We start from the raw sequence: 26,816 nt of genomic DNA, 5'->3' as shown, positions 1-26,816 counted from the left end.
TGGTCGCACGCTCTAGTGCCATTTACATCAAGCCATAGTCTATCTAGTGCCATTTATATAAAGCGATCGAGCATTCTTAGAATATTCCATAGAACAACGAAAGAATGCCATTTTAGGTCTCTTTACACCAAACAAATTTAATAGAGGGGATAGAATGAGCATTCACTTGTCTGATGTAAATCGGCCTTTACGCGTAATCAAGAATCCGGTCAACTTTGGAGCGCTGTAAAACCCAGAAAAATTAATGAAATTATACAAATTTGTAGCGAAAATTATTCTTCGAAAAACCCTCTATAATATTTCTCTGATGTCGTTTTATTGTAAAATGACTAGAAAAAAGAAGAAAATTTATTCAAAAATTGTTGGTTATTTTTGTTAATAACTTTTGTATTTTCCATATTTGCTACAAATAATGTCGAATATAATTTTTTGTAGGGTTACTAGTTATGAGATACAGAGCGAAAACCTTTTGAACCCCTTTTTCCAAGATATCGGCCGGGAGACAAGGGTGGCGATCCTACAAACTTGAGCTTGTAATATTTCAATGGACTGGTTTGTTTGATTTCTAAATCTAAATGTAAATATTATTTCTAAATGAATCTAAATGCAATATGGAAGTTAGATATGAAGCACGAATGATCATGGGAGATTAATTTATAAAATATAATTTTTTTTTTTAACTTTTCTATGATAAGCAAAAATTAATAAACATTTTAATAAAATAAATTTTACAGCAATATATATATATATATATATATATATATATATATATATATATATATTTGCATATTAGGTATATATCCTGCCTTATATTTGTATACTCGTATGCTGCAAATTTACTGCAAAAGGTTATTCCACCTTAATAGGGTATAGATAATTTGTTTCTACACTATGCACAGAAATCCGATATAGTGACTTCTGTAGTATAATTTATAATGTGTGTCCTTTCCAAAATACAATTTAAAAGAAAATCAAGAAAAATGGATCGGGGCTTTAATGTATGCAGATATTGTTGTATTGGTAGGAAAGTCAGACAGAGTACTTAGCTTGGATAGAGAAGAACTCACAAAATATGATAGTTTTAAGTAATTAGGATCGCTATTACAGAGCAATGGGAAAGTAGATGGCGATGCAAGTAGTAGAATTAGAGCTAGATGGATGAAATGTAAAGAGGCAAGTGGAGTGATGTTCTGATAGAAAGGTCGCAATAAAATTAAATGGTAAGTTCTATAGGGCTACCTCAAGAGCATCGCTATGATGTATGGAACTGAATGTTATACAGTAAAAAAGAGGGATGAACAGAAATTGCATGTTGACGAAATGCGAATGCTTAGTTGGCGGAATGGAATAGAGAATAAAAAGTTAAGAATGAGTATATAAGAGGAAGTTTGGGTGTGGCTTCTGTTGGAAACAATATGAGAAAACATAGATAAGGTGGCTACGGTATGTGCAACATAGAGATAATGAATCCATCGCCACCTCGTGATGAATCAAATTATTAGTAACAATTTAAATTAGAACGAAAAATATTAGAATTATTTTTGTCTCCATTTTACGAAACTTTTAATTTCTAACAACTTTCTAACAGTCAAGGAAGTTAATTAAGTTAATTAAGTTTATTAATATTAAATATACTTACAGTACTCGGCTCTTGATGCGGATCACATTCCATTTTTTGTTCACTCATTGCGAATTCAGATTCAGATTTGAATTATTTGAATATTACGATGGGATACGATAAGACGGAGGGGGACATGAGTGCTTATTCGACGTCGTTTGGAGTATTTTAAGTTGTTGCGTCATTATTCAAAGTATTGTGGTGTGCAACATAGAGATAATGAATAATCACCATTCCATGGTGAATTAAATTATTATATTATTAACTATTTAAATTTTAGAACGAAAAATATTAGAATTATTTTACTTCATAAAAGACAAGTTAATTAAGCAATATTAAATCTCTAGTGTTAGTATTAAACCTCTAGTGGGAAAAAGGACATAAGTCGAAATCTGTAGTTTTTCAGGAGAATTTATTAAAGGTTTCATTCTTATCGTATAAATCCATTTTTAAATTAAACTTACATTTATACTAATATTATAATACGATATAGTAACCAAACCTATAGACAATAATAAAGTAGGTTATATCTTTTCAAATTGATGATTTTTGATTGACTTCAGTCTTGTGGATCTGACTTTGATTGCGATTGCTGACTTAAGCCTATATGAACTAACATGCTAGCCAGTATAATAATAATGACAAGACTGTTGTTATGGTTGAATAATGATAAGTATCAAAATACTTTAATATTTGAGTAACATCTAGAAACACAGGTAAATACAGAAACGTAAAATAATGGATTAAGTTTTATTTGCTGAAAAAACAATACAAGTAAAATACATCATTGCAAATGTTTATTACGTATATACTTCTTCTAAGTCTGGATTTTTGGCGTCTGGATCTAGGTCTTCTGAATCTGGGTCAACGTCAGTTGTTCATAAAAGCTTTTGTACACATCTGGAATAAGGGGTAGTAATTCCAAAAAATCATCTTTCTTGGCCTTGGAGATTGCAAGTAGCTCTGTAATTTTTTTTTATATAAAGAGAGTGCAATCGGCCGGCCACGGCGATTTAAATTCAAAATGAAGAAGTCTTCTGTTTATTGAAGAGTTTTTTATAATAAATCAGTCCCTGTTCCTTTGTGTATCTGAGCCATTTGCAGTCGTGCCATAGAAATTTTCGTTTTTCATTATCTTGTTTTCTTTTTACAAAAACACTTAACAAGGCTACAAGGTTATAAAAATCATTTGATATTTGCATAGGGTAAAGGGAGCAGAGATGGACCAGGAGGATAGTCGGTCCACTATGTATACCTGGCCAAGCTTGGCAACAGGGCAAGTCTATCCTACTGTGTTGTATCGTTTAACGTTAGTTGCTTTTTGCTTAAGAGACGCCAGTTGTAACGCATCGGTGCGTACTCGTAGGAGTGATATTTACGATAATTGAAACGGCCACGTGTGATAATTTTATTTGAGTTTTTAAAATTTCATTTTTTGTAAAAACAGGTGAGTTTGGCCGATTATTTGTTAGTTAATTAATGAACTATATTTAAAATGTGGATTATAGAGTAAGAACTACTGCTGTACTCTACTTATTTTAAACAATACGGGCTAGTCCATCTGTCCTCATATTTGAGGATAGATGGACCATTTAAGAGGAGAGTTGGACCAGTATGTTTTGTTTTAGGATTATGCCCAATAAATATATTCGCAAACAAAATACACCTAAAAGAGACTAACTAGACAGAGGTAACTACACCTAGAAGTAACTGGACCTCTAGGGAGCTAAGTGATGTCGTAGATGCTGTAAAGAATGGTGATATGGGTATTAATGAAGCCACCAAAGCATGTGAAATACCCAAAAGCATTCTTTGAACCAACCAGAACTGAAGTAATAATCATGGCCTTTAATTTAGCTCAGCGATTAGGGATCCCAAATAAATTTAATGTAGAAAAAGGTAAATTTTTAAATTCATAAATCTGATACAAGAGTTACTTATTGTTTACTTTTAGGTAGAGTCCGTGCAAACACTCTTGACCACGGCGCAGTAGACGAAATTTGGTTTAGTCCCCACCTCCACGCGAAACGCACTGTACTATGCAACGTGAAAATATCGACTTGAAAATTTTTAGTTGTGTTTTTGACTTTGAGGTGTTAACTTCAATAAGTTTGTGTGTTTTCTCCCGTTTACCTGTTGCGTATTCAAATTTATTAAAAGCGGTCAAAAGGTAGGTACTTTATCATAAATTAAAATACATAGGGTTGCATTAAGAAAATTTTAATAAATTTTTTTCATTTCTTTTTTATTTTGAGACTGGTGCAAAACAAAAATTACTTGCAGTCTGTTTCAATTAATTGGTTAATATTTGATATTGGAAAATCTTTTTTTTAAAACTACTTCATTTGTTACGATTTACGTTGATTTGAGTTTACATTTTTTTAAATCTTTGTTTTATATATCGTGTTCTTTTTAACATAAAATTTTACAATTTTAAAACTTTTTTAACATAAAAAATAATTTTTTGATAAAAATGGAAAATTTCAATACTTATTTTATAGATACGTAGTTATGTAATCTTAACATTTTTTTTAATTCGTTGTCGGATTATAATTAAATAATATTCTTTTGGTGATTTTTTTATAGAAAAAAAAACCTTTTATAACACCTACCGAACATACAAATGATATTTTTTTTAATTTATATTTAGATCAATCATAATTGTTTAATCAAAATATTTTTATACTTTCATTTCCTTCACAGAGCTATCATAATGAATAACAGCCGTGTTATTCACAGTCAGGGACGACATATTGTTTACAATGTATATAAGTTTTTAAAAAAGGAACAAGAAAAATACAACACAAAATCTTCGGTTTTAAATATGGTTGTTGAAACCACTGGAATTTCTAAAAGTGGCGTCCAAAGAATTATTAAAGAAGGAGAGAGAGTTTCCGATTTTTCATCTCCTTCAGGCAGCTCGGGAAATGTCTTTAAATCTCCCAGAAAAAAAATTAATCAGCCAAAACCGAAAACCAACGTCGATGGTTATGAGGGAGAAATTATAAGAAACACAGTGCATAACTTTGCAATGATTCATGGCAGCAGACCTACAACGTCAGCTGTTTACAACGCTGTTTAGAATGAGATTAATTTCCAAGGTAAACTATCGTCGTTCAGAAAAGTGTTGAAGAAATTAAGTTTTAAATGGCAAAAATCAAATGACAACCGAAAAATACTTATGGAAAAAACGGATATTCGAGCCAAACGACCCGAATATCTAAAAAAAATAATAAAATATAGAGCTGAGGGTTATAATGTTATCTACACTGATGAAACGTATCTCCACAGCAGCCATACAACATCTAAATCATGGGATGGTGGTTCAAGCAAGTGTTTAAAGTCTCCTGTTGCCAAAGGTCAGCGGTTAATTATCGTACATGCAGGAGGGGGAAAAGGTTTCGTTCCAAATGGCCTACTAATTTTCAAATCTGGTCAGCGTACTGGAGATTATCATAAGGATATGAACCACGAAAACTTTATAAAATGGCTTCAAGAAAAGTTAATCCCCAACTTGCAGCAGAAAACTGTGCTTGTATTGGACAACGCATCCTATCATAACGTAGCCTGTGAAGTTGCCCCTACATCTTCATGGAAAAAAGGACATGCAGCGATGGCTAACAGAAAGATGCATTTACTTTGCAGTGACTGATACAAAACCAGAACTTTATGCAAAAATTAAATTGAATAAACCAGCACATAAACAATATGTAGTAGACACTATAATGGCGAAACAAGGACACATTGTATTACGTCTTCCTCCATATCACCCTGAACTAAATCCTATTGAAAAAATTTGGGCAGTAGTTAAAAATCATGTGGCTTCAAAGAATGTGTCGTTTAAAATGTCCGACTTTAGGCAAATAGCGGAAGAAAAATTCAACAATCTCGGAGCAGATGTGTGGAAGAATACATGTGAACACGTTATTGAAGTAGAACAGGAATACCTTAAAAAAAGAACACTTAATAGATGACGTGGCTGAACTAATTATACACGTTGGCGAAGATGATTCTGATAGTTCGTGGTCAGACACTGACGATGATGAAGGTGACCTAGGATGTGAACTTTAACTATAACGCGTGTGAACAGTGACTTTGGGTAAGATTTTTTACTTATATAACTTATATTTCTGTATCATCATACTCACTCAACAATCTATCTATATCCCTTAAAATTTTATTTTAAAACTTGTTTATTAGATTATTTATTATTAAAATTAACGCACTGCCTTAAAAATGTTACATTTTGATGTCTCGTATTTCCTAAACCTGTTGTCCGATTTATGCGATTATTTTAATGTGGAGATTTTTCTTAATGTGGAGATTGGTTTTAATGTGGATTTTTTTAATATGTTATAGAATGGTTATAGCCTTATACTTTAACAATAGTGCTGTAATAATATTATTGCTGGAGAGGTAAATCGTCATTGTATACCGAGTGTACCAACCATACTGTGTTTTTTTCTTAAAGTTTTCAACACCCTGTGGAATATTCTAGCATTTGTAAAATACTAAAATTAAAACCCAACTATAGCCTTAGGTTTTCTTAACATTTTGTTTTTTTTTTATTGATTCACTTATATTGAAAAATAACAGAGTTAGGTCCTTAACAACTAGCTATGTTGTTTGTCAATAAATCATTATTTTCTGCTTAGTTTAATAAACAAGCCTAAAGTGGGCTATGATAAATTAACAATTTGATGTCAAATTATTAACAGTGACAAAGTGACTGGTTTTTTTGTAAAAATTAGTTACTTTATTATTTAAAGTTTCAATTAAAACACACATAAAAAATGTCCAATTTTTAAAATGGTGTGTTAATTTTGAGGGTTTTGTGTATATATTGTCTAAACCTTTCGAGGAATTCAGGTATATAACTAAATCCAACTAATTACTAAAAGGAAATCCATGTATAGGTAGGTAGAACCTAATCATTGTTCTATTGTATCTAATTGTTCTTATCTAACCTCATTGCAATTCCTAGTAATCTCTGATTTCTAGTAGTTATGACGTATGGAGAATTCCAAACAAATTGTTATCAATCAATCATTAGCATTCAACAAATCAGTAATCAAATCAATAAATTATTAAATTAAATGTGTATTAGTTATTCAGCCCATAATATTAGTTATATGTCTCAACTCAAAATAAGAAATTGAAAATATAAACTTATAAACAATAATTTTGCAATAAATAATAGGGCTTTTTTCACGTTTAATATCGAAAGTTAAGTTTAAAATAACAAATTAAAGCCAGTTTTTAAAAAAAAAATTAACAAAAATCATTGAAAATATAAACGAAATGCAGATAAAAATAATTTTTGTTATGCACCGTGCAATTTTTTATTTATTACTCAGTCCAACACTGTAATTATTTCGACAATTTCGAGGTTGCAGTCGACGGTAGAACGTTTTAGTTTGGTTAGTATAATTCCACTTACAATAGAATCTTTCTGCCTTTACGTGAATTTTGACTCCGCCTTCGCGCAGCTTCGTGGTCAAGAGTGCTTGCAAGTACTATACCTGTTCTTTTCCATAAGTCTTGGTTCCTTATTTTGTCTTCTCATCACTCGCATTTCTAGTGCAGTTGCTTTTGTGAGAGTGAGAGTTTTTGCTCCGTATGTCATAACAGGAAGAACGCGTTGGTCAAATGTCTTTTTCATAGCTATCGGGATGTTGCTTTTAAAAATGTCTCTTAGTAAACCATACGCCGCCCAAGCAAGTGTTATTCGTCGTTGAAATTCACAGATCTGATTATCCTTGGTTATTTTGATTTCATGACCGAGATATACACTGTGTCCGCAAAGTATGGAACAAATTCTTTTTTAGCTAAACAGACCATTTTAAGAAATAATCCTAAATCAAGTCGATTTTTGATTTTAATTTACCGTAGTTTAAAATAATATTCTAATATACAGGGTGAATTACTTTCGAGTAATGACGTCACCGTCATTTTTTTTAAATGGAACACCCCCATTTTGTCTCAATTTTCGGGGATTACTCTAGCTGAGCTGATTCCAAAAATGTATCAACATGTAACACATGTTGATTCAAATTGGTACAGGGTGGACAAAAATACAATAGTTTTGTGTGTGCTCATAAAGTAACGCGTTAGTTAAATTAACAATATCAAAAATACTTATTGTCTAGCGGACAGAATATGAAAGAGATTATTTCTTATCAATTTAAAAGAAACATAGTAGGTTATGTTTTTGTAAAATGTCATTATTTGTTTAGTAATTTATTGATGTTCAGTGACAGTTTAGTACTACTATATTTTTGGTATTTGTGAATGTTTTAATTATTGCTTAGATTTAATTTGAAGTAGAAATGGAGTTAAGTGTAAAGCAAAGAATTGAAATCGTTATGACGATTGGGTATGGAGACAGATCGGGAACTCAGATGGAAGTGTGCAATTTGTTTAATGATAAATAACCAGAAAGACCTATAACGCGTTCAACAAACAGTAAGATTGAAAAGAAATTTCGAGAAATTGGTACGGTTGAAAATGCACGGAAATCAGGTCGTCCCTCTGCAAATCCTGATACAGCATTAGATGTTTTACTTAGTTTTGAAGAAGATACGCACACTTCTGTGCGTAAAGTTAGTCGCGATATCGGTGTTAGCAAAACCACGGTACACAAACTATTAAAGCTTGAAAAATGGCATCCTTATAAAATCAAACTTGTGCAGGAATTAAACGAAGATGATCCCGATAGAAGAATGCAATTTTGCGAAGCAATGATGGATAACTGCCACCGAGACCCTCTCTTGGTACAAAACATTATTTTTTCTGATGAGGCCACTTTCACGTTAAATGGCGAGGTTAACCGTCAGAATTGTAGATATTGGGAAAGAGAAAACCCCCACTGGATGCGTGAGCATCATACACAATACTCGCAAAAGGTAAATGTATGGGCTGCAATTGTAAGAAATCGAATCATCGGACCCTACTGTTCCGAAGGTAATTTAAACGGGGCAACGTACCTTGAGTTTTTAATACCTGCTTTACGTAATTTGTTTCCCAGCAGACGTAATCCTGGACGTTTTGATGAAAGTTTATGGTTTCAACAGGATGGTGCACCTCCACATTATACTGTAGATGTTAAAAGGTACCTAGATGAAATTTTTCCGAACAGGTGGATTGGTAGACGTGGACCTATTGAATGGCCAGCGAGGTCACCAGATTTCAATCCTTTGGATTATTTTATGTGGGGCCATCTGAAGAATGTTGTGTATCAAACGAAACTAGCAAATATTCAAGAATTACAACAGAGAATTCGGACAGCAATAAACAATATTTCTCAAGATACAATAAACAAGGTTCAATAAGAATTTGTACAATGTTTGGGTTACTGTCAAATACAGCAAGGGCTGCAGTTCGAACATTTATAAAGTCATGTATTTCATCATATTCTGTCCGCTAGACAATAAGTATTTTTGATAATATTTTTAATTTAACTAACGCGTTACTTTATGAACACACACAAAAATATTGTATTTTTGTCCACCCTGTACCAATTCGAATCAACATATGATACATTTTTGGAATCAGCTCAGCTAGAGTAATCCGAAAATTGAGACAAACTGGGGATGTTCCATTTAAAAAAAATGACGGTGACGTCATTACTCGAAAGTAATTCACCCTGTATATTAGAATATTAGTTTAAAATACGGTAAATTAAAATCAAAAATCGACATGTTTTAGGATTATTTCTTAAAATGCCCTGTTTAGCTAAAAAAGAATTTGTTCCATACTTTACGGACATAGTGTATGTACTTTTCTGTCAATTATACCACTTGATTTTGGATGGTTAGGTGTTCGCTGGGAACCAAATTTGTCATAAATTTGGTCTTACTGATGTTCATTTTTAGACCTATTGTTGGAGATACGTTTTCTAATTCTTGTAGCATTTGTTCACGCAAATCTTCGGTAATAAGTACTATATCGTCGGCAAAACGCAGATGATTGATCATTTCCTCGTCTATTTTTATTCCTCCATTTTCCCACTTTAGCATTTTAAAGGCGTATTCGAGGACCGTTATAAATAATTTAGGCGAAAGAGTGTCGCCCTGTCTCACACCTCGCTTTATATTAATTTCTCTGGTGGTACCATGTAGTTTTACACGCATTGTGGCGTCTTGGTACAATGTTTGTACTAACTTTGTAAGCCGGTAGTATATTCTACTATTGTTAATAGCAGTTATAATGCTGTCTAATTCCACGGTATCGAAGGCTTCGTGAAAGTCTACGAAGATAAGTACCAGTGATCTGTTATATTCTATCAATTTTTCTATTAAGGTTTTTACTGTTTGTAGGGGATCATTTGTTCCGAATTTTGAGCGGAAGCCAGCTTGTTCTCGGGGCTGGTAGAAATCCAACTTTTTTTCTAGTCTTGTAATTATTCAGGTAAAATTTTATAGGTGTGGTCAATAAGCTGATTGGTCTATAGTTTTCTAGGTGCGCCTTGTCTCCATCTTCCATGATATAGCCCGAAGTATATTACTAAGCCCTACTCAGTCCTCCTAGTCAGTCGCTCTGATGAGTCCTGCAAGGACGAAATACGTATAAGCGAATTGTAGAAGCACTATACGTGAAATCAAATCTTAACTGTCTTTTTATATCCATAGTTTTTGTTTGAAAAACGCACTTTTCTTTGTGCAAATTACCGCGGAAATACTTTTGAATCTTAGTCTATTTCTGAGCTTCTTCCTCTTCTACGGCACTACAGCCCAAATTTAGCCTTGGCCTCCTTTATTGTTTGCCTCCACCCTTTTCTGTGGATGATCTTCTCCATACACGGACTACTAAAAGGGCTTGTGCGTCGCTGTTTACTATGTCTTCTCAGCGCTTTCTTGGCTTTCCAACCGGTCTCTTTGCCTGCATTCTAGCATTCAGTGCTCTTTTTGGTAGCAATGACCTTTTAAACTCTCCTCCCATTTAACTCCAATATATGCCACAGTGTCTCTCGCCATCTGAATAACATCGATCTTTCAGCCACAACTCCAATATTAACACTCTCGCCGCCAAGTGTAACATTAATGTGCACTCTGTATTGACAAACGTGTAACATTAATGAATACTTACAGCGTTTCATGTTAATAAAATAATATAGTTTTGGTTTTGATGGTGATTGGTGGTTTGATTTAAGTAATTAAAAATTTGAAATATCATTGGCGACGAGTGTTAATATCACCTAAACCTCCCTGGGATAAATTAAAAGCAGATTTTAATTTCTGGTTAACTAATTATGATAAGCATCAGACAAATCCACAATTTCTAAGGGAAACCTTTAAAGAATTAATTGCTAACAACAGATTTGACCAAATTGTATACACAGATGCTTCTAAGAGTCCTATAGCTGTTGGATTTATTCTCTATTCTCCAAGCTACAAACTTACTATCACCAGAATATAAAAAAGTAGCAATATGTACAGACTCTTTAGCGTCTATCTACTCTCTAAAAAGTATGTACACGGAAAATCCTTTGGTGCAAGCTATTCAAAACTCTTTCGATAGTTTAATCTCACTGGGAGTATCCATAACCATGATCTGGATTCCGTCTCATGTAGGAGTCCCTGGTAACGAACTAGCCGACCTCTTTGCAAAACAAGCAGTATCTTCTAATATGGAGAGTGAAAACATACAGATTCACAGTCGTATTTTAAAAATACATCCAAATGTCTTGGTAAGCAGACTGGAATAAAATCCCTTCCAAGCTTCGTGATATCCATCCCACCGTTAAAAAGCTCGAGGTTCTTTCCATGACACGAAAAAACAAAATCTTAATTCGCCCGACTTAGGATCAGCCATAAAAGACTAACGCATAAACATCTAATGACTTCCCAAAAGATCCACCTACATGTGCACACTGTGGTAATATTCTATCTGTTGAACATATTCTCGTAGACTGTCCCTATTTCAACAACAGAAGCAAAGAATCTTTTGAATCGAAACCTACAAAATATTCTCAGCTCGCCAGATTAATTCCAAAACCTTATTAATTTCCTCTATAAAACCAGGCTTTACCAGGAAATTTAGAAGAAGGAACGTAGTTTAGAATTTGATTATTAATAATTGTACCAATATTTAATGTATTTCTTTATCGATTGTAATGTTACTTGTATATTCTTGTAATGTAATGCAATGTAATAAAATTGTACCTGTGTCAGCTACCTACCAGTGGCGGCTGGTGTGATAAAATTTTGGGTTGGCCAAGCCAGCAAATTACATATAGCTATGTGTAATCAGTAGCGAATCCAGAGGGAGGGGTCACGGGGTCATGACCCCCCCTAAAAATATTTGAAAACCCACTTATCCTATTCGTGGTAAGACTAAAAGTGACCTTGCATCAGAGAAAAGTAATCACCCTCAAGATCCATGACCTCCCAAAAAAAAAAAAAATTCTGTAGCCGCCAGTGTGTGTAACATATTTTTTTTTGTGAGAATGGGAATCATTTTTTTTTCGAAATTTACGATTTTTTTTTAATTTATTTGGCAACCGTGCACTTGTTGGCAATTGTGTTGTTTGTTTAAAAATATGTTACAATTATAGATTATGTTACATATTTTTTTATCATAATTTAAAAAAAAATTTATATTACAATTCGATAATTACGTTACAAGTGACAACGATGATCGGCGTAAGTCCGATCGTCTGGTGCCTAAACAGCAAGCATAAACACGACAATATAAATCGTTGTCCGGCAAGCTGCTTAACTTCAAATGCTTTTTGTACGGGGATCTTATGTGAGCTGGGTCGGCCAGTTCCGATCGGGCCTATGATATTTAAAATGCCTGTAAACGATTCGATGCTTTCTGTGGTAATATAATGACATAGTTGTTTTAACGGACGCTATTGTATTAAGTGATTTAGTACATTTAAAAGTTATTTACATGCATTAACATAATTTTTGAATATATGTTTTTCAATTTTAAAGCTCTTAAAATTATTGGGTAGGCCCGGCCTATCCTGCCTACCCCCAAAAGCCGCCACTGCTACCTACGCTGTCGAGACACCTAAAGCTAAATTTAAAAAAAAATGGCCTGTTGCTGAGACACGTTAATTTAAATAAATAAAACTTTTATTGAAATTCGTTTTAAATTTATTACTAACTGCTTTTAATTTTAATAGGCTTTGGTATTTTACACAGTAACATTGAATTCGATTTAGGGATCTTATTGCAGCATAAGTTACTCGCCGATTTAGAACAGAAATCTCTACGGCTTGGGTGCCAGCTCAATACTTACCGAACACTTTTACTTATTCCCGATTTTTCCAAAGGGGGTTTTCGTAGTGGAAGCTGTTATTTTCCAAAATACTTTTTCTTCGTCACACTATCCAAACAAAACACATATCTATATGTCTTTTATTAATATAATCTGTAATATACAGACCGAATTGCTACAACTTGTCTCCTGCACACAGATGACAAAGAAAAATAATCAAGAATTATATTTTTCAATATTCATTCATCTATAAATACGATATCAGAAAAGAAACTTTTATATATTTTGGAAGTCTGTAAATGGGATAGGAAGGTTGTGTTGCAACTACCCTGGAATTTTCTGGTAAATTTACCACCACAAAAATAAAATCTATCACAAATTCTTGTCCGATATCGCCAATAAGCACAATAAAGTAAAACAACGTCCAGGTATAAGCAGGTAGTCGTTCATAAATAACATTGTTCCATTCACTTAAAGATTACGTATCTTGAGAAACATAAAAAAAAAATCTCTAAATAATTTATCTTCAGAAAGCATATAAATTACACTAGTAAAAAAAGTTAAACAGTTTGCGAAAGCATATTTTTATCATAGCAACCTTCGTTTCCAAGCAAAAACAACGATAAACCACAAATACAAAACTTCAAAAATATTACCTTTAGCATATACCAAGCCATCCCGCAAGGAAAAATATTTGGAAAACGAGGTCCAGGAAGAAGAACATCTTGGTTAACGAACCTTAGAATCTGGTTCAATACAACATATGTGTAGCTTATCCGCACAGCTGCAGATAAGATAAAGATTGCGATGATGATCGCCAACATTCGTAACGGATAGGCACATCAAGAAGAGAAGATATTGATATATTACTAATAGTTAAAAGAGAGATCTGAAAGAGATCATTTAAAACTACTGACTTACTGTAATTTAAAAGTTTAAAAAATGACGAACCATCTGTAAAAACTCTGAATTTCGGATAGTCCTTGAATTCCGATATTAATTAATAATAAAAACACTTATTTTCTGTATTTAAACTTCCAAAAAATTACAATTGTAAATAAATGAGTTTTCAATGAAGTCAGTCAAAATTTTTGAAAAAAAATATATTAGCTGAAAAACATAAATTTTTGAAATATTTCGATTCGCAGAAAATTTATTATTAAAAAACATTAACACTAATAAGGCATATTAAAACAGACGAACGACGAAAAAATAGAACACAAGAGGTCAGTAACACCTCAGATATTGTATGATCTTGCCAAGACATTTGATCTAAAATTTTGCAAGGTTTTTTAGATATGAATAAAAATACCTTGTGACTAAGAATACGATTCTACAACTAACGTCGATCAAAAATAAAGATTGACAACCAATTCTCCAAGAATTTTAAGGTAAATAAGGGACTAAGGTAATCATGTCCAATATTCTTCAAAATACTCCTAAGTAAGGCACTGAAGAAATGGAATGGATATACCGTTAAACGACGAAACAACCTTATATACACTTCATTTCGTGGGCGATCAAGGACCAGGAAGGTCCTATGCAAAAATACATCAAACTAGTAAAAGCAACAATGGACTCGTCAACAGCAACTGTCAGAGTACAAAATGAGCTCACTGAGAACTTTTCAATGGTCAAAGGATTCAAACAAAGAGAAGGGCTGGCACCGACACTATTTAACCTGACTCTTCAATATGTGATAATAGAGCTGAATATAGGAAGAGGTAATCTCCTAACAAATAAATCAATACAGATTGCCGCCTATGCCGATGACATTAGCATTATGTCTCGCAGAATAGAAGATACGGCAGAAATATATTCACAATTAAAAACAGGGGCAGAAGAGACCGGACTAAAAATAAATATTCAAAAAACAAAAATACTAACACATTCAAGAGCTAGGGGAAACAGACCCACCGTCGAATTACGAAGACGATATTGAAAATGTAGAAAATTTCATATATTTGGGAGTTACATTAAAAACGGATGGAACAGAAGAACTAGAAATTCAAAGAATAGTAAAGGGAAACAAAGCTTACTTTTCACTCGTCCATGTGTTCCGCTCCAAAAATACACACTAGAGATAAAAATCAGGGTCTACAAAACTATTATCAGACCAATAGTATGTTAGGGATGCGAGGTATGGGTGATGACAGAAGACACAAAACGAAAGCTGGAAGTCTTCGAACGAAAAGTTCTAAGGAGGATATTTGGACCTATTAACGAAAACGGAGTATGGACATCCAGGTACAACCATGAACTCTATTAGCTGTTCAAAGAGGCACCAATCTCAGAATTCGTCAAACTTTAGAGAATCCGATGAGCTGATCACGTGGTAAGAATGGAGAATTGGTGAATTGTCCAAAAAGGCCCTAGATAGTAAAATGCAGGGCGCAAGATCAAGAGGAAGGCCACGGAAAAGGTGAGAGGATAAAGCGGCAGCGGACGCGCACAATTTGCTAGACGCAAGAACCTAGAGAAGATCGGCGCAGGGCCGGCAAGGTTGGAGGCCTAGTTTGGAGTAGGCCAAGGCTCGATTTGAGCTGTAGCGCCATTGGAGAGACAGATATGGAAAATAAATGAGAATCAAGCAGAGCTTATCAACCAAACTATTGTAATCCTGTTTCCACCTACTCAATATTTACCAGAATATGGCGCCATTATAGAATAAAAATATAATTTCGAACGATTACTGAAAAATGTTATTATTTTTGTTATTTATTTACAACTACCTGACAATCCCAACGTAAAATAATTCTACATTATCTGTACATAGATATTTAATACCTCAAATGACGTACATTCACAAAAATAAAAGAAATTCACTAAGTAAAAATTTAAAAGTCACTAATTTAATAATTTAATCTTAAAAATAATTGGTGTACCGATTGTCCCACTTCGACAAGCGGATGACAATTCGAATTTAGTAATAAAGTCCGTGATACTGATACCTGGTGGGTGGAAAAATAATTATACAGGGAGAATCAGAAAAAATATATTTTCATGATCGAAAGATTGGAAAAATAATGCTCTGATGGTGGTATGTGTACTGATGATCAAGAAAATGGTAGGCACAAAGAAAGGAAATAAAAATATCTACATTTTAAAGTTTCATGCATAAACCAATTATATACTATTACCTCCAATAAATAATTGCACAAGTGGGAGTTTTCGTGATCACCTGTACATATATACGTTGCATCATGCTGAACAAATGATTAAATGATACAAAATGCCCCAGACTGGAGAAACAATATAAAATCATAAATGATAGAACTAAAGATTCGAAATATAGAGTTATTGTGGATGCGTATCCTTTTGAGAGAATTTAGATGTGACTTCATAATTTTTAGGGGATTTTTTTATCTTTAGTTCGTCACTGTCAGCACTTATTTGCTTTAGAATGCTATCATTTTACTAAACTGAGATTTTTTCAACTTTTTGAGTTTTCATGTGGCATAGTGCACACAAATACACATAAAATAAATTTAAAATATTAACAATAATTATAGAAAAAAATTAATAGTGGTCATACTTTTTAAAATATATAATTTATATTGTTACTCTAATTTGGTACAATATGTAGACGTCTAACCATTTTTAGTTTGTAGTTTTCATGCAAAACTGTTGACTATCATTACCTACTTTTATGTAGGCTTCGCCCTATCGAGCCTGTCACTTTTTAAAACCAAGTCATTTTCAGAAACACAACCAAGAAAAAAAATCTTTTCAGATGTTTCAAGTTCAACAATAATTTATGCCTTAGTGTATTTATTCGACAACAGTTATTAGTGAGCGTCTGCCCCCCTACTCAACTATTTTCTCAAACAAAACAAAAATTAACAAAACCTTATATAACTGAACTAAAAAAAAATCTGTAGAATATTTTTATTCTGTTTTTATTGCGTGATGACTTGAATGGTGAACAGCAGCAACACTAATGACGAGTTTTGTGTGACATAATCGCACAAAAGTCTAGAACATATTAAGAGCTTTCAAACGATGTATGGAATTAAAATCGATGGCAGATTTTTAAGTTATCTATGATTTACTGATATTAAGCAACAATACAAACTACTCTACATGTTAAAGAGAACTTGAACTAGAATATCACAGTAGACTTGCATCTAAGTGAGATCGGAAGTGTCGAAGAGTATACATACCTAGATCACACGACCAAACTAGGCAAACAAAATCAAACGGCAGAGATCACTAGAAGAATCTGAATTACTTGGGCAGCTCAGTGTTGTGTTGAAAAACAAAAAGATACTGATAAATCTAAAGAAAGGAATATTAAGAGTTGTCTTCTACCAGTTATGGAATAAAGACAATAACACTTATAGAGTTATAAGCCCTTATAATGGGCTATATTATATGAGAAATCGGCAGAGAGATAGCTTGTTACAACTTGTTCCTCAGAGCTAAGTGTATACGTTGGTTCCAGAACTTGAGAAAATGGTGACCAGACTATTCTGAATAGCTGCCAGCAAAATAAGAATAGGCAAGTTATTCGCCAACATCCGGAATAAGATATGTTCGGCAAGAATAAGAATGTCAGTAAAACATTGTACAGGTTGCTTAGTTCAGTTACCAGAAAGTTATTTCAAGTTGTATGTTTAAAAACAATACATGTAGGTGTGAACTAGATACACACTATACTGTGTTAATGAAATAAATCACAAAGCATTAATTTTGTACAAATTGAGTTGTAATTACATAATAGTCAAATTAAAGATTTTAAAGAAGCACTACCATGTGCCAAATCAATAACCCTAACATACAGCTACCATACATAGATGTCTCTGTTTTTCAATAGTTGAAAATGAATAAAAATTTACCACTGACTAAAAGATGTTGTCCAGTGTCCTATTTACCACCTTGTATATATTAAAGCAAATACGTCATATAGATCTTAATACATTTTTCTGATCCTTCCAGTTTTAAATTCTACTAACACTCTTTCGAAAAAAGAACAAAAATCCTAACTTAAAACCGGTAATCCGGTCCTGCCATATCGATGGCCCATCTAAATTTATCCCTTTGGGTTTTATTGTAAATCTTTTCGATAGAAACGTCGTACTTTTTGCACCACGCAACACTAATTCTAGGATCGAGATAGTTCAGCTTCGAGGTACCCAATGCGATGGTTTTGTTTTCATCTCTGTCAGTTTCTTGGATCTCGAGTTTCGCGAGTTGGTCCTTAAGACGTTGGAGGAGCTTCTTCTTTTTGTCGGCGACTACTTTTTCTTTGACGCTGCCGTGCTTCGCTTCTCTGACGGCCTCTTTTACCTAAAATGAGAAAATTTGACAATCAGTATGAGACAAAATCAAAATCCTATAGGCCTTAAATAATTAAACGAACAGTGAAAACTTACTACTCCAGTCGTCAGAGACGAAAATGCCACTGAGCCAAATCATACGAACAAGCTGAATTTTGTCGAGGATATTAATTTTGGGACCCCAAACAAGATTTATCCAGTTTTACACCTGGGCTTCCCCCTAAAACCCCTCTCGCAGGGGGTAAAAACGCAAAAAAATCAATTTACCAAAAATCTGTACACCGTAGAAAAAAATGTTTCAAATAAAAAATGTAGCTAAAATAATTTTAAACAAAAATGTTTATAAGCATTTTTTGTGTAGAATGAACCGTTCTCTTAGAAACAGCGCTTGAAACGACCGTCAGTGACGCGCGCGAAATCAATGTTCAATAAAATTTGTATCCGCTCGATGGTAAAAATTCGATATCTTTTGACTCAAGTGACCTATCAACCAAAAATAAGATGCGTTTTAAAGGCAAAGAGTTCAGCTTTCGATGCAGGTTTTGAATTTTGCCGCAAACAAACTGTTTTTATACAGGTGTTAAATAAATACACGTAGCGCGACTTTTGCCATATTTTATGATTCTCACGAGATCAATACAATCTATTTCCTTTCATTGACTGGTCACTATAAAGTTTCGATTACTAGATCCTAACCTTTAATGAAATTCTAGTTTCGAATTTTGGCAACAAATGTGAGGCATTTGAAATATGCTTAAAAAACGCTTGATTTAGACTTTCACACAACCAACGATCTCAAACATTTAAAACTTTTTTTTCAATTACAATAGGGCGTTTTTCAAAAGAACAAAATTTCTGCAATAAACTACACCCAAAACCGTCTTCTTAAATGCATTTCCCGTGACATGTGATAGTTTGTGAAACATTAAACTCTGAGTTTTTTATTTATATTTTAAATGCCTCATATTTGTTACCACAACTCAAAATTAAAATTTCATGTCATAGGTTTTAAAGAATGATCTCTAAAAATGGAAATTTTACTAGAAACTGGTCAATGAAAGTGATCAAGTGATCATTTTTTTCAAAAGTGACAAAAATCGCGCCACGTTTATTGAACATTGATTTCGCCCAAGTATCACACGCAAAATCGACAGTCGCTTCAAGCGTTTTTTCTAAAAGAACGGTTCATTCTACACAAAAAATGCTTATAAACAAATTATATTAGCTACACTTTTTATTTACAACATTTTTTTTCGATGTTGTACATGTTCTTGGTAAATTGATTTTTTTGTGTTTTTACCCCCTGCGAGGGCGGTTTTAGGGGGAAGCCCGGGAGTAAAAGTAGTTAATTTTATTGCATCTTTTTTGGGGTCCCAAAATTAATATTCTCTGCAAAATTCAGCTTGTTCGTATGATTTTTAGGGGTCAACTCTCTGACGACGACTATACCTAGAAAGATACAAGAGAAACAATAAAAAAACCTACAAGAGAAAATTAATAAATATATGAAAAAAGAAAGGATTATAGAAATAAAAAATGAATAATTAAGAAAATTATAATACATTTAAAGAAAAAAAAACAAGAATATATTAAGCCAAATAAGATAATAAAAATATAAAAAATGATAAAAATTAAAGAAAACAAATTAAAAATGATTGAAAGGACCTGCGATAATAATTAACCAATTTCCACAATAAATAACAAAGAAATATTAACCTGTCTCTCTGCATCGTGTATGGCCTCCCGTTTTTGATCGATCTTCTCTTTTAATTTCTCCATAGATTTTTCGTGACCTTTCGGCACCGATCGCTGATGGTTACACAGAATAGCAACAGCCCTATTGGCTCGATTGTAAGCCAAAATTTTTTCAGCTTCTGAATCATCTTCGTTTGTTAATAGATCTAATTGTTGTTGCAGTGTAAATGAAGCATTGTATGTACGGAATACCTAAAACCAAAAGTAAATGTTTAGTTAAAAATACATGGTTTCAGATAAAATTACGATTTTATACCATCCTTAAATGTGGATTTCATAAATGGTGAATAGTTCATAAAACCCATTATAGGCCAGCATCCTATTCATAGATTCCTGAAAATTTTATTTTATTTTGTTTCAACCCTTAAAATTTGTTTTAACTTTTAGAGTTCATTTAGATTTACACATTTAATAATAAAAGTTTCATATCGACCTGTTTTTATCGTTTACTGGATTATTCTTGTTAATTCATGTTTATTGTAAACTATATTCATGAATAAATCTAGGAAATATAAATTGTTGAATTGTCATCTTAAGTTTTATTTTACTGATTTATAAGTATGACACTGGTACTTAGTGTTATCAAAATGTGCAGTACTTCAGTATTCAGTTAAATTTATGTCGAAGTATTTTATTTAATTTTAAAATTTCTTTATTGCGATTTGCCATAAAAGGTTTTATATTTTATTCTGCAAGTAACTAATCTTGCGAAATAAATTTAGATGACTGTGAAATAATATGGACCTAACTCATTGAAGTAATTTATATGTGGAAAGATTATTCGATTCAGCTACAAATTTTGGCATTTTTGTGTAAGTAGTGGATACTGATATAATTTTGACTTTTACACTGGAAAAACAATCGCTAAAAATGATAGTGAGTGTTGATCAACACTCAGGACTTAGGATCAACAGTAGTACTTGATATGTTAGACTGCATTACTGAATCTGCAAGCCACTGAGTATATTTTAATAATTTATTTATAAGCATATTTATAACTTCATTTACAAAAATGTGAATACTGAACAGCAGAAACCTCGCGGGAAGATATATATATATATATATATATATATATATATATATATATATATATATATATATATATATATATATATATATATATATATATATATATATATATATATATATATATATATATATATATATATATATAAGCAAAGTGTCCTATAAAAGATACCAAACTCCTTAGTAACTACGCTCATTGATCATGATGATTTTTAATTTGATGTAAATAGAGAAATATTTTTGTAAAACAATGAGAGAGAGTGAGAAATTTATTGTTTTTAAAATGAGTTTACATTTATAAAACACAACATGGTATAGTACAAACAAGGCACAAGATATATTAAAATAATAATTATAAAATTTCCATAATTAAAAAAATATATATCAATTAGCTCAACTGTCCTCAAAAAATTCCTCTATACGATAGAGGACATTTAGATAATAAAAACTTCTTGATTGCTCTTCGTAATACAAAAATATTGCTTGAGGATCGTATATCGAGTGGTAGGTGATGATCCTTACCAATGTAAATAAATGATTTTTTAATTAATATAGAAGAGGAAATTAAAAGTGGAATAACATAATTTAGACAAGTGTTATAAGAGGAATCTGTCTGAATATCCTCTTTATGGTTTTTTAAAAATTAATTCACGCTAATTCAAGGATATACATCCAAGGAAGTGTCAAGATACCATGTTTCCAGAACAGAGGCCTGCATGATGTACCAAACTTGACCTAGCATAAATATCTGAGTGCTCTCTTTTGTAGGATAAAATTTCTACTGAAATGATGATGAAAACAGCTACCCCAAAAGGCAATACCATATCTCAAATTGGATTCCATCAGGGCCATATAAACACTTTTTGCAATCTTGAAATCTAAATGGTGAGTAACTCATTTCACCGCAAAGCAACCCGATGATATCTTTTTGCTTAACTATACAGTGTGTTGCTCAAATTTAAGTTTATTATCAATATAGAGACCTAAAAATTTGTTTACAGTGTCAGAACAAATGCCTTCATTGTCCAGAGTAATGTTTAGATCATTCTTAAAAGAAATTAATTTGATTTTTAAAAAATTTAATGTCAAGTGATTAGCTTTGTACCACTCTCAAGATTTTTAGCATCTCACTACTTATTAATAATCTTGTTCAGTACCTTAGAGTCCTTGTTTTGCCATAAAATTGTGTCATCTGCAAATATAGTAAGCCAGCCATTAATGTTGAGGTTAGTTATGTCGTTAAAATATATTAAGAAAAAGATAGGACCCAAGACAGAGCCTTGAGGTGCTCCACAATTAATAAAGATATTTTATTAAACTGTGGCAGCAACATAATCGTTATTTAAATCCAAGTATCGTTTTTCTATGAATTCGAAGATGGCATCATATTTACTTTTTAATGACTGGAAACCGAATTGGAAGGAAGAAAGTAAATTGTATTTTTGTAAGAAAGTCATCATTCGGATTTTTACCAATATTTCTACAACCTTTGAAAGTGACAGTAACGAAAAGATAGGATAAATATCAGGTAAATCGTGGTCACCACCTTTATACAGAGGAATAACCTTAGCACATTTTAAACAATCGCTAAAGTGACCCGTTGAAAAAGATGTGTTAATTGACTCCGCTAAAATTCTCAGAACATTATCAGGAAGAAGCGATAAAACTTTAGATCGGATATCATTCCAACCTGCAGCCATAGGGTTTTTAATGCCTTTTTAATATTTTTTATTTCAGCAGAGTTAGTGGGAAGAAAATATAAGGAATTTGTAATGTTTACTCAATTTAAAAAGGGCATTGGATCAAAAGAAGAATTAATTTTTCCAGCGAGTTCTGGACCTACCGAGCAGTAATATTTATTCAGTTCACTAGCTATATTAGTAGTTTGGGGAACTTTAGCTCTAAGATTATTAACTATATGCCAAGATTCCTTTTGTTTATTAATGCCATTTTCCATTCTGGATTTAAAAGATATACATTTGGCTAATTTAGTCACCTTCCTATATATGGACCTATATTTATAGAAATACAGTATACTCCCTCTATAACGAACACAGTTATTACGAGGTTTCGCTTATAACGAGATACATTAGATGTCCCGTGAAATTTCTATTGAACTATAACCGTCTGTAGCGAGGCAAATTTGGTTATAACGAAAGATATATTATAAATAAGATCCAAAAACGTGTTTTTTGGTAAGTGTTTTTTACGTTTTTAGTCGGGTCGTGGCTATAAATAAATACCTTTTCAAACAGCCCCTCAATAAACTTAACTGCAGCCCGCAATAAACTTCTTTACAATGAATAAATATAGTCGCCTCGTATTTCGGTGAGACTGTGTAAAAATATATTTATCTGTAATAAAAGCAGACAATAAAAAATAAAATAAAAGTACTCTACCAGGAGTAGTTATTAACTGCAAAATTATCAATGACTAAGATGTATAATAATACAAAGTTTTAATATTCTCATCGATATTTACATTTAGATGAGCCTGGTAAAATATGTACAGTCGCTCAGATAAAGTTATCATCGATGCATTCTTTGCGTAAGATAACAATTTTTGCCTGAGCAACCGAAACCATAAAGTAGTTTATCCCAATAAATTTCGTTTCGACCGTCCAGTGGTTTACAATTGGGTAGGCAGGTATAATATTTTATATTATTTTAAACTTTATTTTTAAACGAAATATTGTTTATTTGGATGAAACCTGGTATGGTATTCATGACACCGTGAAAAAAGTTGGACGAATAATAACAAAAAGTGTTCTAATTCATTACCGCCCAATAAAGGACAGAATTATAATTTTACACTGCGGTGTAGAAAATGGATGCATCGACGATTTATTATTAATATCTGTAAAAAAAATAAAGACGTGAATCTAGATTATCATGAGGATAGGAGGGTTCAATTTGTGAATCATGGTTTGAAAAATCTATATATATATATATATATATATATATATATATATATATATATATATATATATATATATATATATATATATATACATATATATCGCACAAGAAGTTCGAGCGTCAATTATAATGCTTTCAGCTATCAATATGATGGAAATGAAGTATAAAAAAAGTTCAACTCAGGAACCATAGATGTAAACGTTTAATGTTTTTTTTGAAGAAAAAAACAGAAGTCAATTTTTATAAAACTAACTTCTGCAGCTGAAGAGCCAGCGGAACCCTCTAATCAATTGGAATATCTTTACAAAGCCGTGTAGTAAAATGTAAGCGACATTTTCAATACCTCTCTGATGATACCATCCAAACATATGCTGAAACATGTTTATGAAGAATTGTGTTCTAAATTGTCTAAATCAGAAGCAATTGTAGAAACATATTTATCAGAGTGTCCAAAGCAATCTGCTACAAGACTATAGGAGAAACATCTTACCTACATGACAGGACTGAGAATTATAATTTTACACTGCGGTGGAGAAAATAGATGGATCGATGATGTATTATTAATACCTACAAAAAAATATTAAAGGAACCTCTTCTTCCGAGATTACCTAAATATAGTGTGATTATCATGGACAACGTATCATATTATTCAAGATTAATTAGAAAATTCCAAATATTACTTGAAACAAATTACAAATTCAAGAATTTGTTTGAGAAAGATTTGTACTTTGAAGCATCATATAGTAAAAAGGAATTGTTGGAAGTTGTTGACAGTAGACAGTACCAGAAGGAATATGTTGTTGATAACTGTACTTGCAGTAATGGGCATACCGTGCTTGGTATGCCCAGTATTACAATTACTTCCTCCTTACTATTGTAAATTGAACCCAATAGAGTTAATATGGAGACAACTTAAAGGTAATAGAAGAAGAAGAAACGTGGCTCCTAAATTTTTGTCTACTGCTCTCCAGTTAATTAGAAGAGAAGTCACAAAGATCACAGCAACCAACTGGAAAAGTGTAATCAAACATGTAATCGCAGTGGAAAATGACTATGTTAAATATTTACCAGCATTAACCAAATGAACTATAAATATAGAAGATACAACTGATACTAGTGATAACAGTGATTATGAGTAGATTATTAACTTCTTATTTCCAACTAGGTGTTAGTTGAAACCTTTATTTTTATTGTAATTGTACAAATTCTCGTTTTGCTTATTGAAAATAGAGTACAAATACACTTCATGATAGAACAAAAACATACAACATAATTTAATTTAAAATAATCAAAGTACAGGTTAAGTTATTATAAAATACCTGCTAGATATATAAAAAAGATGTTCATAAAAGTTTTAGACCTATTACCCATTTTTAAATTATTGAGATACTAAGTCTTCTCTCACACGGTGTCAAACCAAAGTTGTTAATAGAATACGCTGTATATAATTTAAAAAATTAATTCTTTATTTTTTTATTACAATAACTAAGTTATCAGGGATAAAATGTGATCATAAGTTTTAAAACTTATGAGCAGTTGTGTTATTAAAACGTTTGTATACTAAAATACTTGTACATAAAAAATTTATTTAATTGTATGTGATAATTACTTTTATTAACAATTTTTTATAGGTATTGTTATTTTACAATAAGTTCTATTTAGCCGAGTCGATTAGTGTTATCACTTCCTAGATATATCACAGAAGTTAACAACACCAATATTTTTTATTTAAACTTTATAGAAAATGAAACCTTTTCTTAAATAAAAATAAAAACTTTTATTTAATTAAAAATTAGATATCTACGCTACTGTTCAATAAAGTAGTGGTAACTCTAACAGTGTTGCCATTTTAGTAGTATTTTACTCCTCTGGTTCCTATAAATTTTCTCACGAAATTACGTGTCGACTATACAACTGTTTCACATCTTTAGAAAATATATAATAGAATGATACTGGACCATTTAAAGCAGTTAAAAATAACAGAGTTCTTAAAATTGCAGAAGCAATAGTTTATGTTATCCTTGAAAATACGATTTATACATTATGTAGTTGGAAAAAAATTTAAGTACAGCTTTTTTGTTCTAACGTATATCATTGATAATAAAAGTAAACAACTCTTTTATGTTTTAATATATTTCATTGACAATAAAAGTAAATAACTTTTTTTCAAAAACGCCATTCAAACAATATTTATTAGCATCTTATATTGCTCCGAATGGCTTCACTATAGGAAGTTAATGGTTTAGAAAACTACAGATTCATATGTATGCACAGTATTATGATTGTCTGATATAACGAGATCGGCTTATAACGAGGTAATTAGTCTGTCATTTTAGTTCTCGTTATAGAGGGAGTCTACTGTATATCAAAAATTCATCATTGCATATTGCAAGTTTTTTAATGTAATTTAGCAATCTAAAGTTTTTGCAGGAAATTCTAATTCCTTTAGTAACCTAAGTATTCTTACTTTTCGATTTAAGAATTCTTTTTTGAAATGCGAAATTGAAAATCTTCATGAGAGTGTGATGAAATTGATGAAGCAAATCAGGAAAACAAAAAATATTATTCCAATCTTCCTGATTACATAATTTGATAAAACTTTCAAAATTACTTTTGCTGAAAATCCTACCCCATCTGGCTGTATAAGGTGGATTCTTAAGGGAAAATTCACATAGAATGGGATCATGATCTGATGAAAAATAGGGAATCACTTTGCACACAGCCAGATCTGGATATAAATATACAAATATAATCAAATATGCTGTTATCTCTGGTTGGATTGGTAACCGGCATTCTCATATTAAAACTATTAAGTAAATTTGTAATGGTAATAACATGGCTGTGTGATGAATCCAGATAATCAATATTAAAGTCACCTGTCAAAATAATAAAAGCATTTTGTGGAATTTTTTAAAGCAAAGATTCCAATCTTTGAAAGAATAACTGAATAATAGACTTGAGAGGTCTGTACACAACAATGAGAAAAGTATT

General features: G+C 31.9%; 2 protein-coding genes and 1 long non-coding RNA gene across 5 annotated transcripts in view; 1 reads left to right on the top strand and 2 right to left on the bottom strand.

Annotated features, from left to right (window-relative positions):
* LOC140432669 (DNA topoisomerase 1-like) overlaps window positions 1-1,776 on the bottom strand; it is a 45,769-nt gene extending 43,993 nt beyond the window's left edge. Inside the window, exon 1 of the mRNA XM_072520714.1 lies at window positions 1,640-1,776. Within this exon, the coding sequence (XP_072376815.1) occupies window positions 1,640-1,687 (48 nt within the window). The 5' untranslated portion in view covers window positions 1,688-1,776. The remainder of the gene's footprint in view (window positions 1-1,639) is intronic.
* Window positions 1,777-2,996: 1,220 nt separating this feature from the next.
* LOC140441540 (uncharacterized) lies at window positions 2,997-3,895 on the top strand. The gene is made up of 3 exons (XR_011951011.1): window positions 2,997-3,065; window positions 3,247-3,517; window positions 3,573-3,895. It is a non-coding gene; the product is annotated as an uncharacterized lncRNA (long non-coding RNA).
* A 13,639-nt stretch (window positions 3,896-17,534) lies between these two features.
* Top1 (DNA topoisomerase 1) overlaps window positions 17,535-26,816 on the bottom strand; it is a 34,484-nt gene continuing 25,202 nt past the window's right edge. For all 3 annotated transcript variants that reach the window (XM_072520708.1, XM_072520709.1, XM_072520710.1), the window contains 2 exons: window positions 19,843-20,073; window positions 17,535-18,136 (listed from right to left, as the gene is read on the bottom strand). In XM_072520708.1, coding sequence (XP_072376809.1) covers window positions 17,834-18,136; window positions 19,843-20,073 — 534 coding nt within the window. In that variant the 3' untranslated portion in view covers window positions 17,535-17,833. The remainder of the gene's footprint in view (window positions 18,137-19,842; window positions 20,074-26,816) is intronic.

The sequence above is a fragment of the Diabrotica undecimpunctata genome, chromosome 1 (assembly GCF_040954645.1).
Source record: "Diabrotica undecimpunctata isolate CICGRU chromosome 1, icDiaUnde3, whole genome shotgun sequence".
Classification (NCBI taxonomy): Eukaryota; Metazoa; Arthropoda; class Insecta; order Coleoptera; family Chrysomelidae; genus Diabrotica; species Diabrotica undecimpunctata.
The sequence above is the reverse complement of the archived record's forward strand: the minus strand, read 5'-3'. Positions and strand labels throughout refer to the sequence as shown.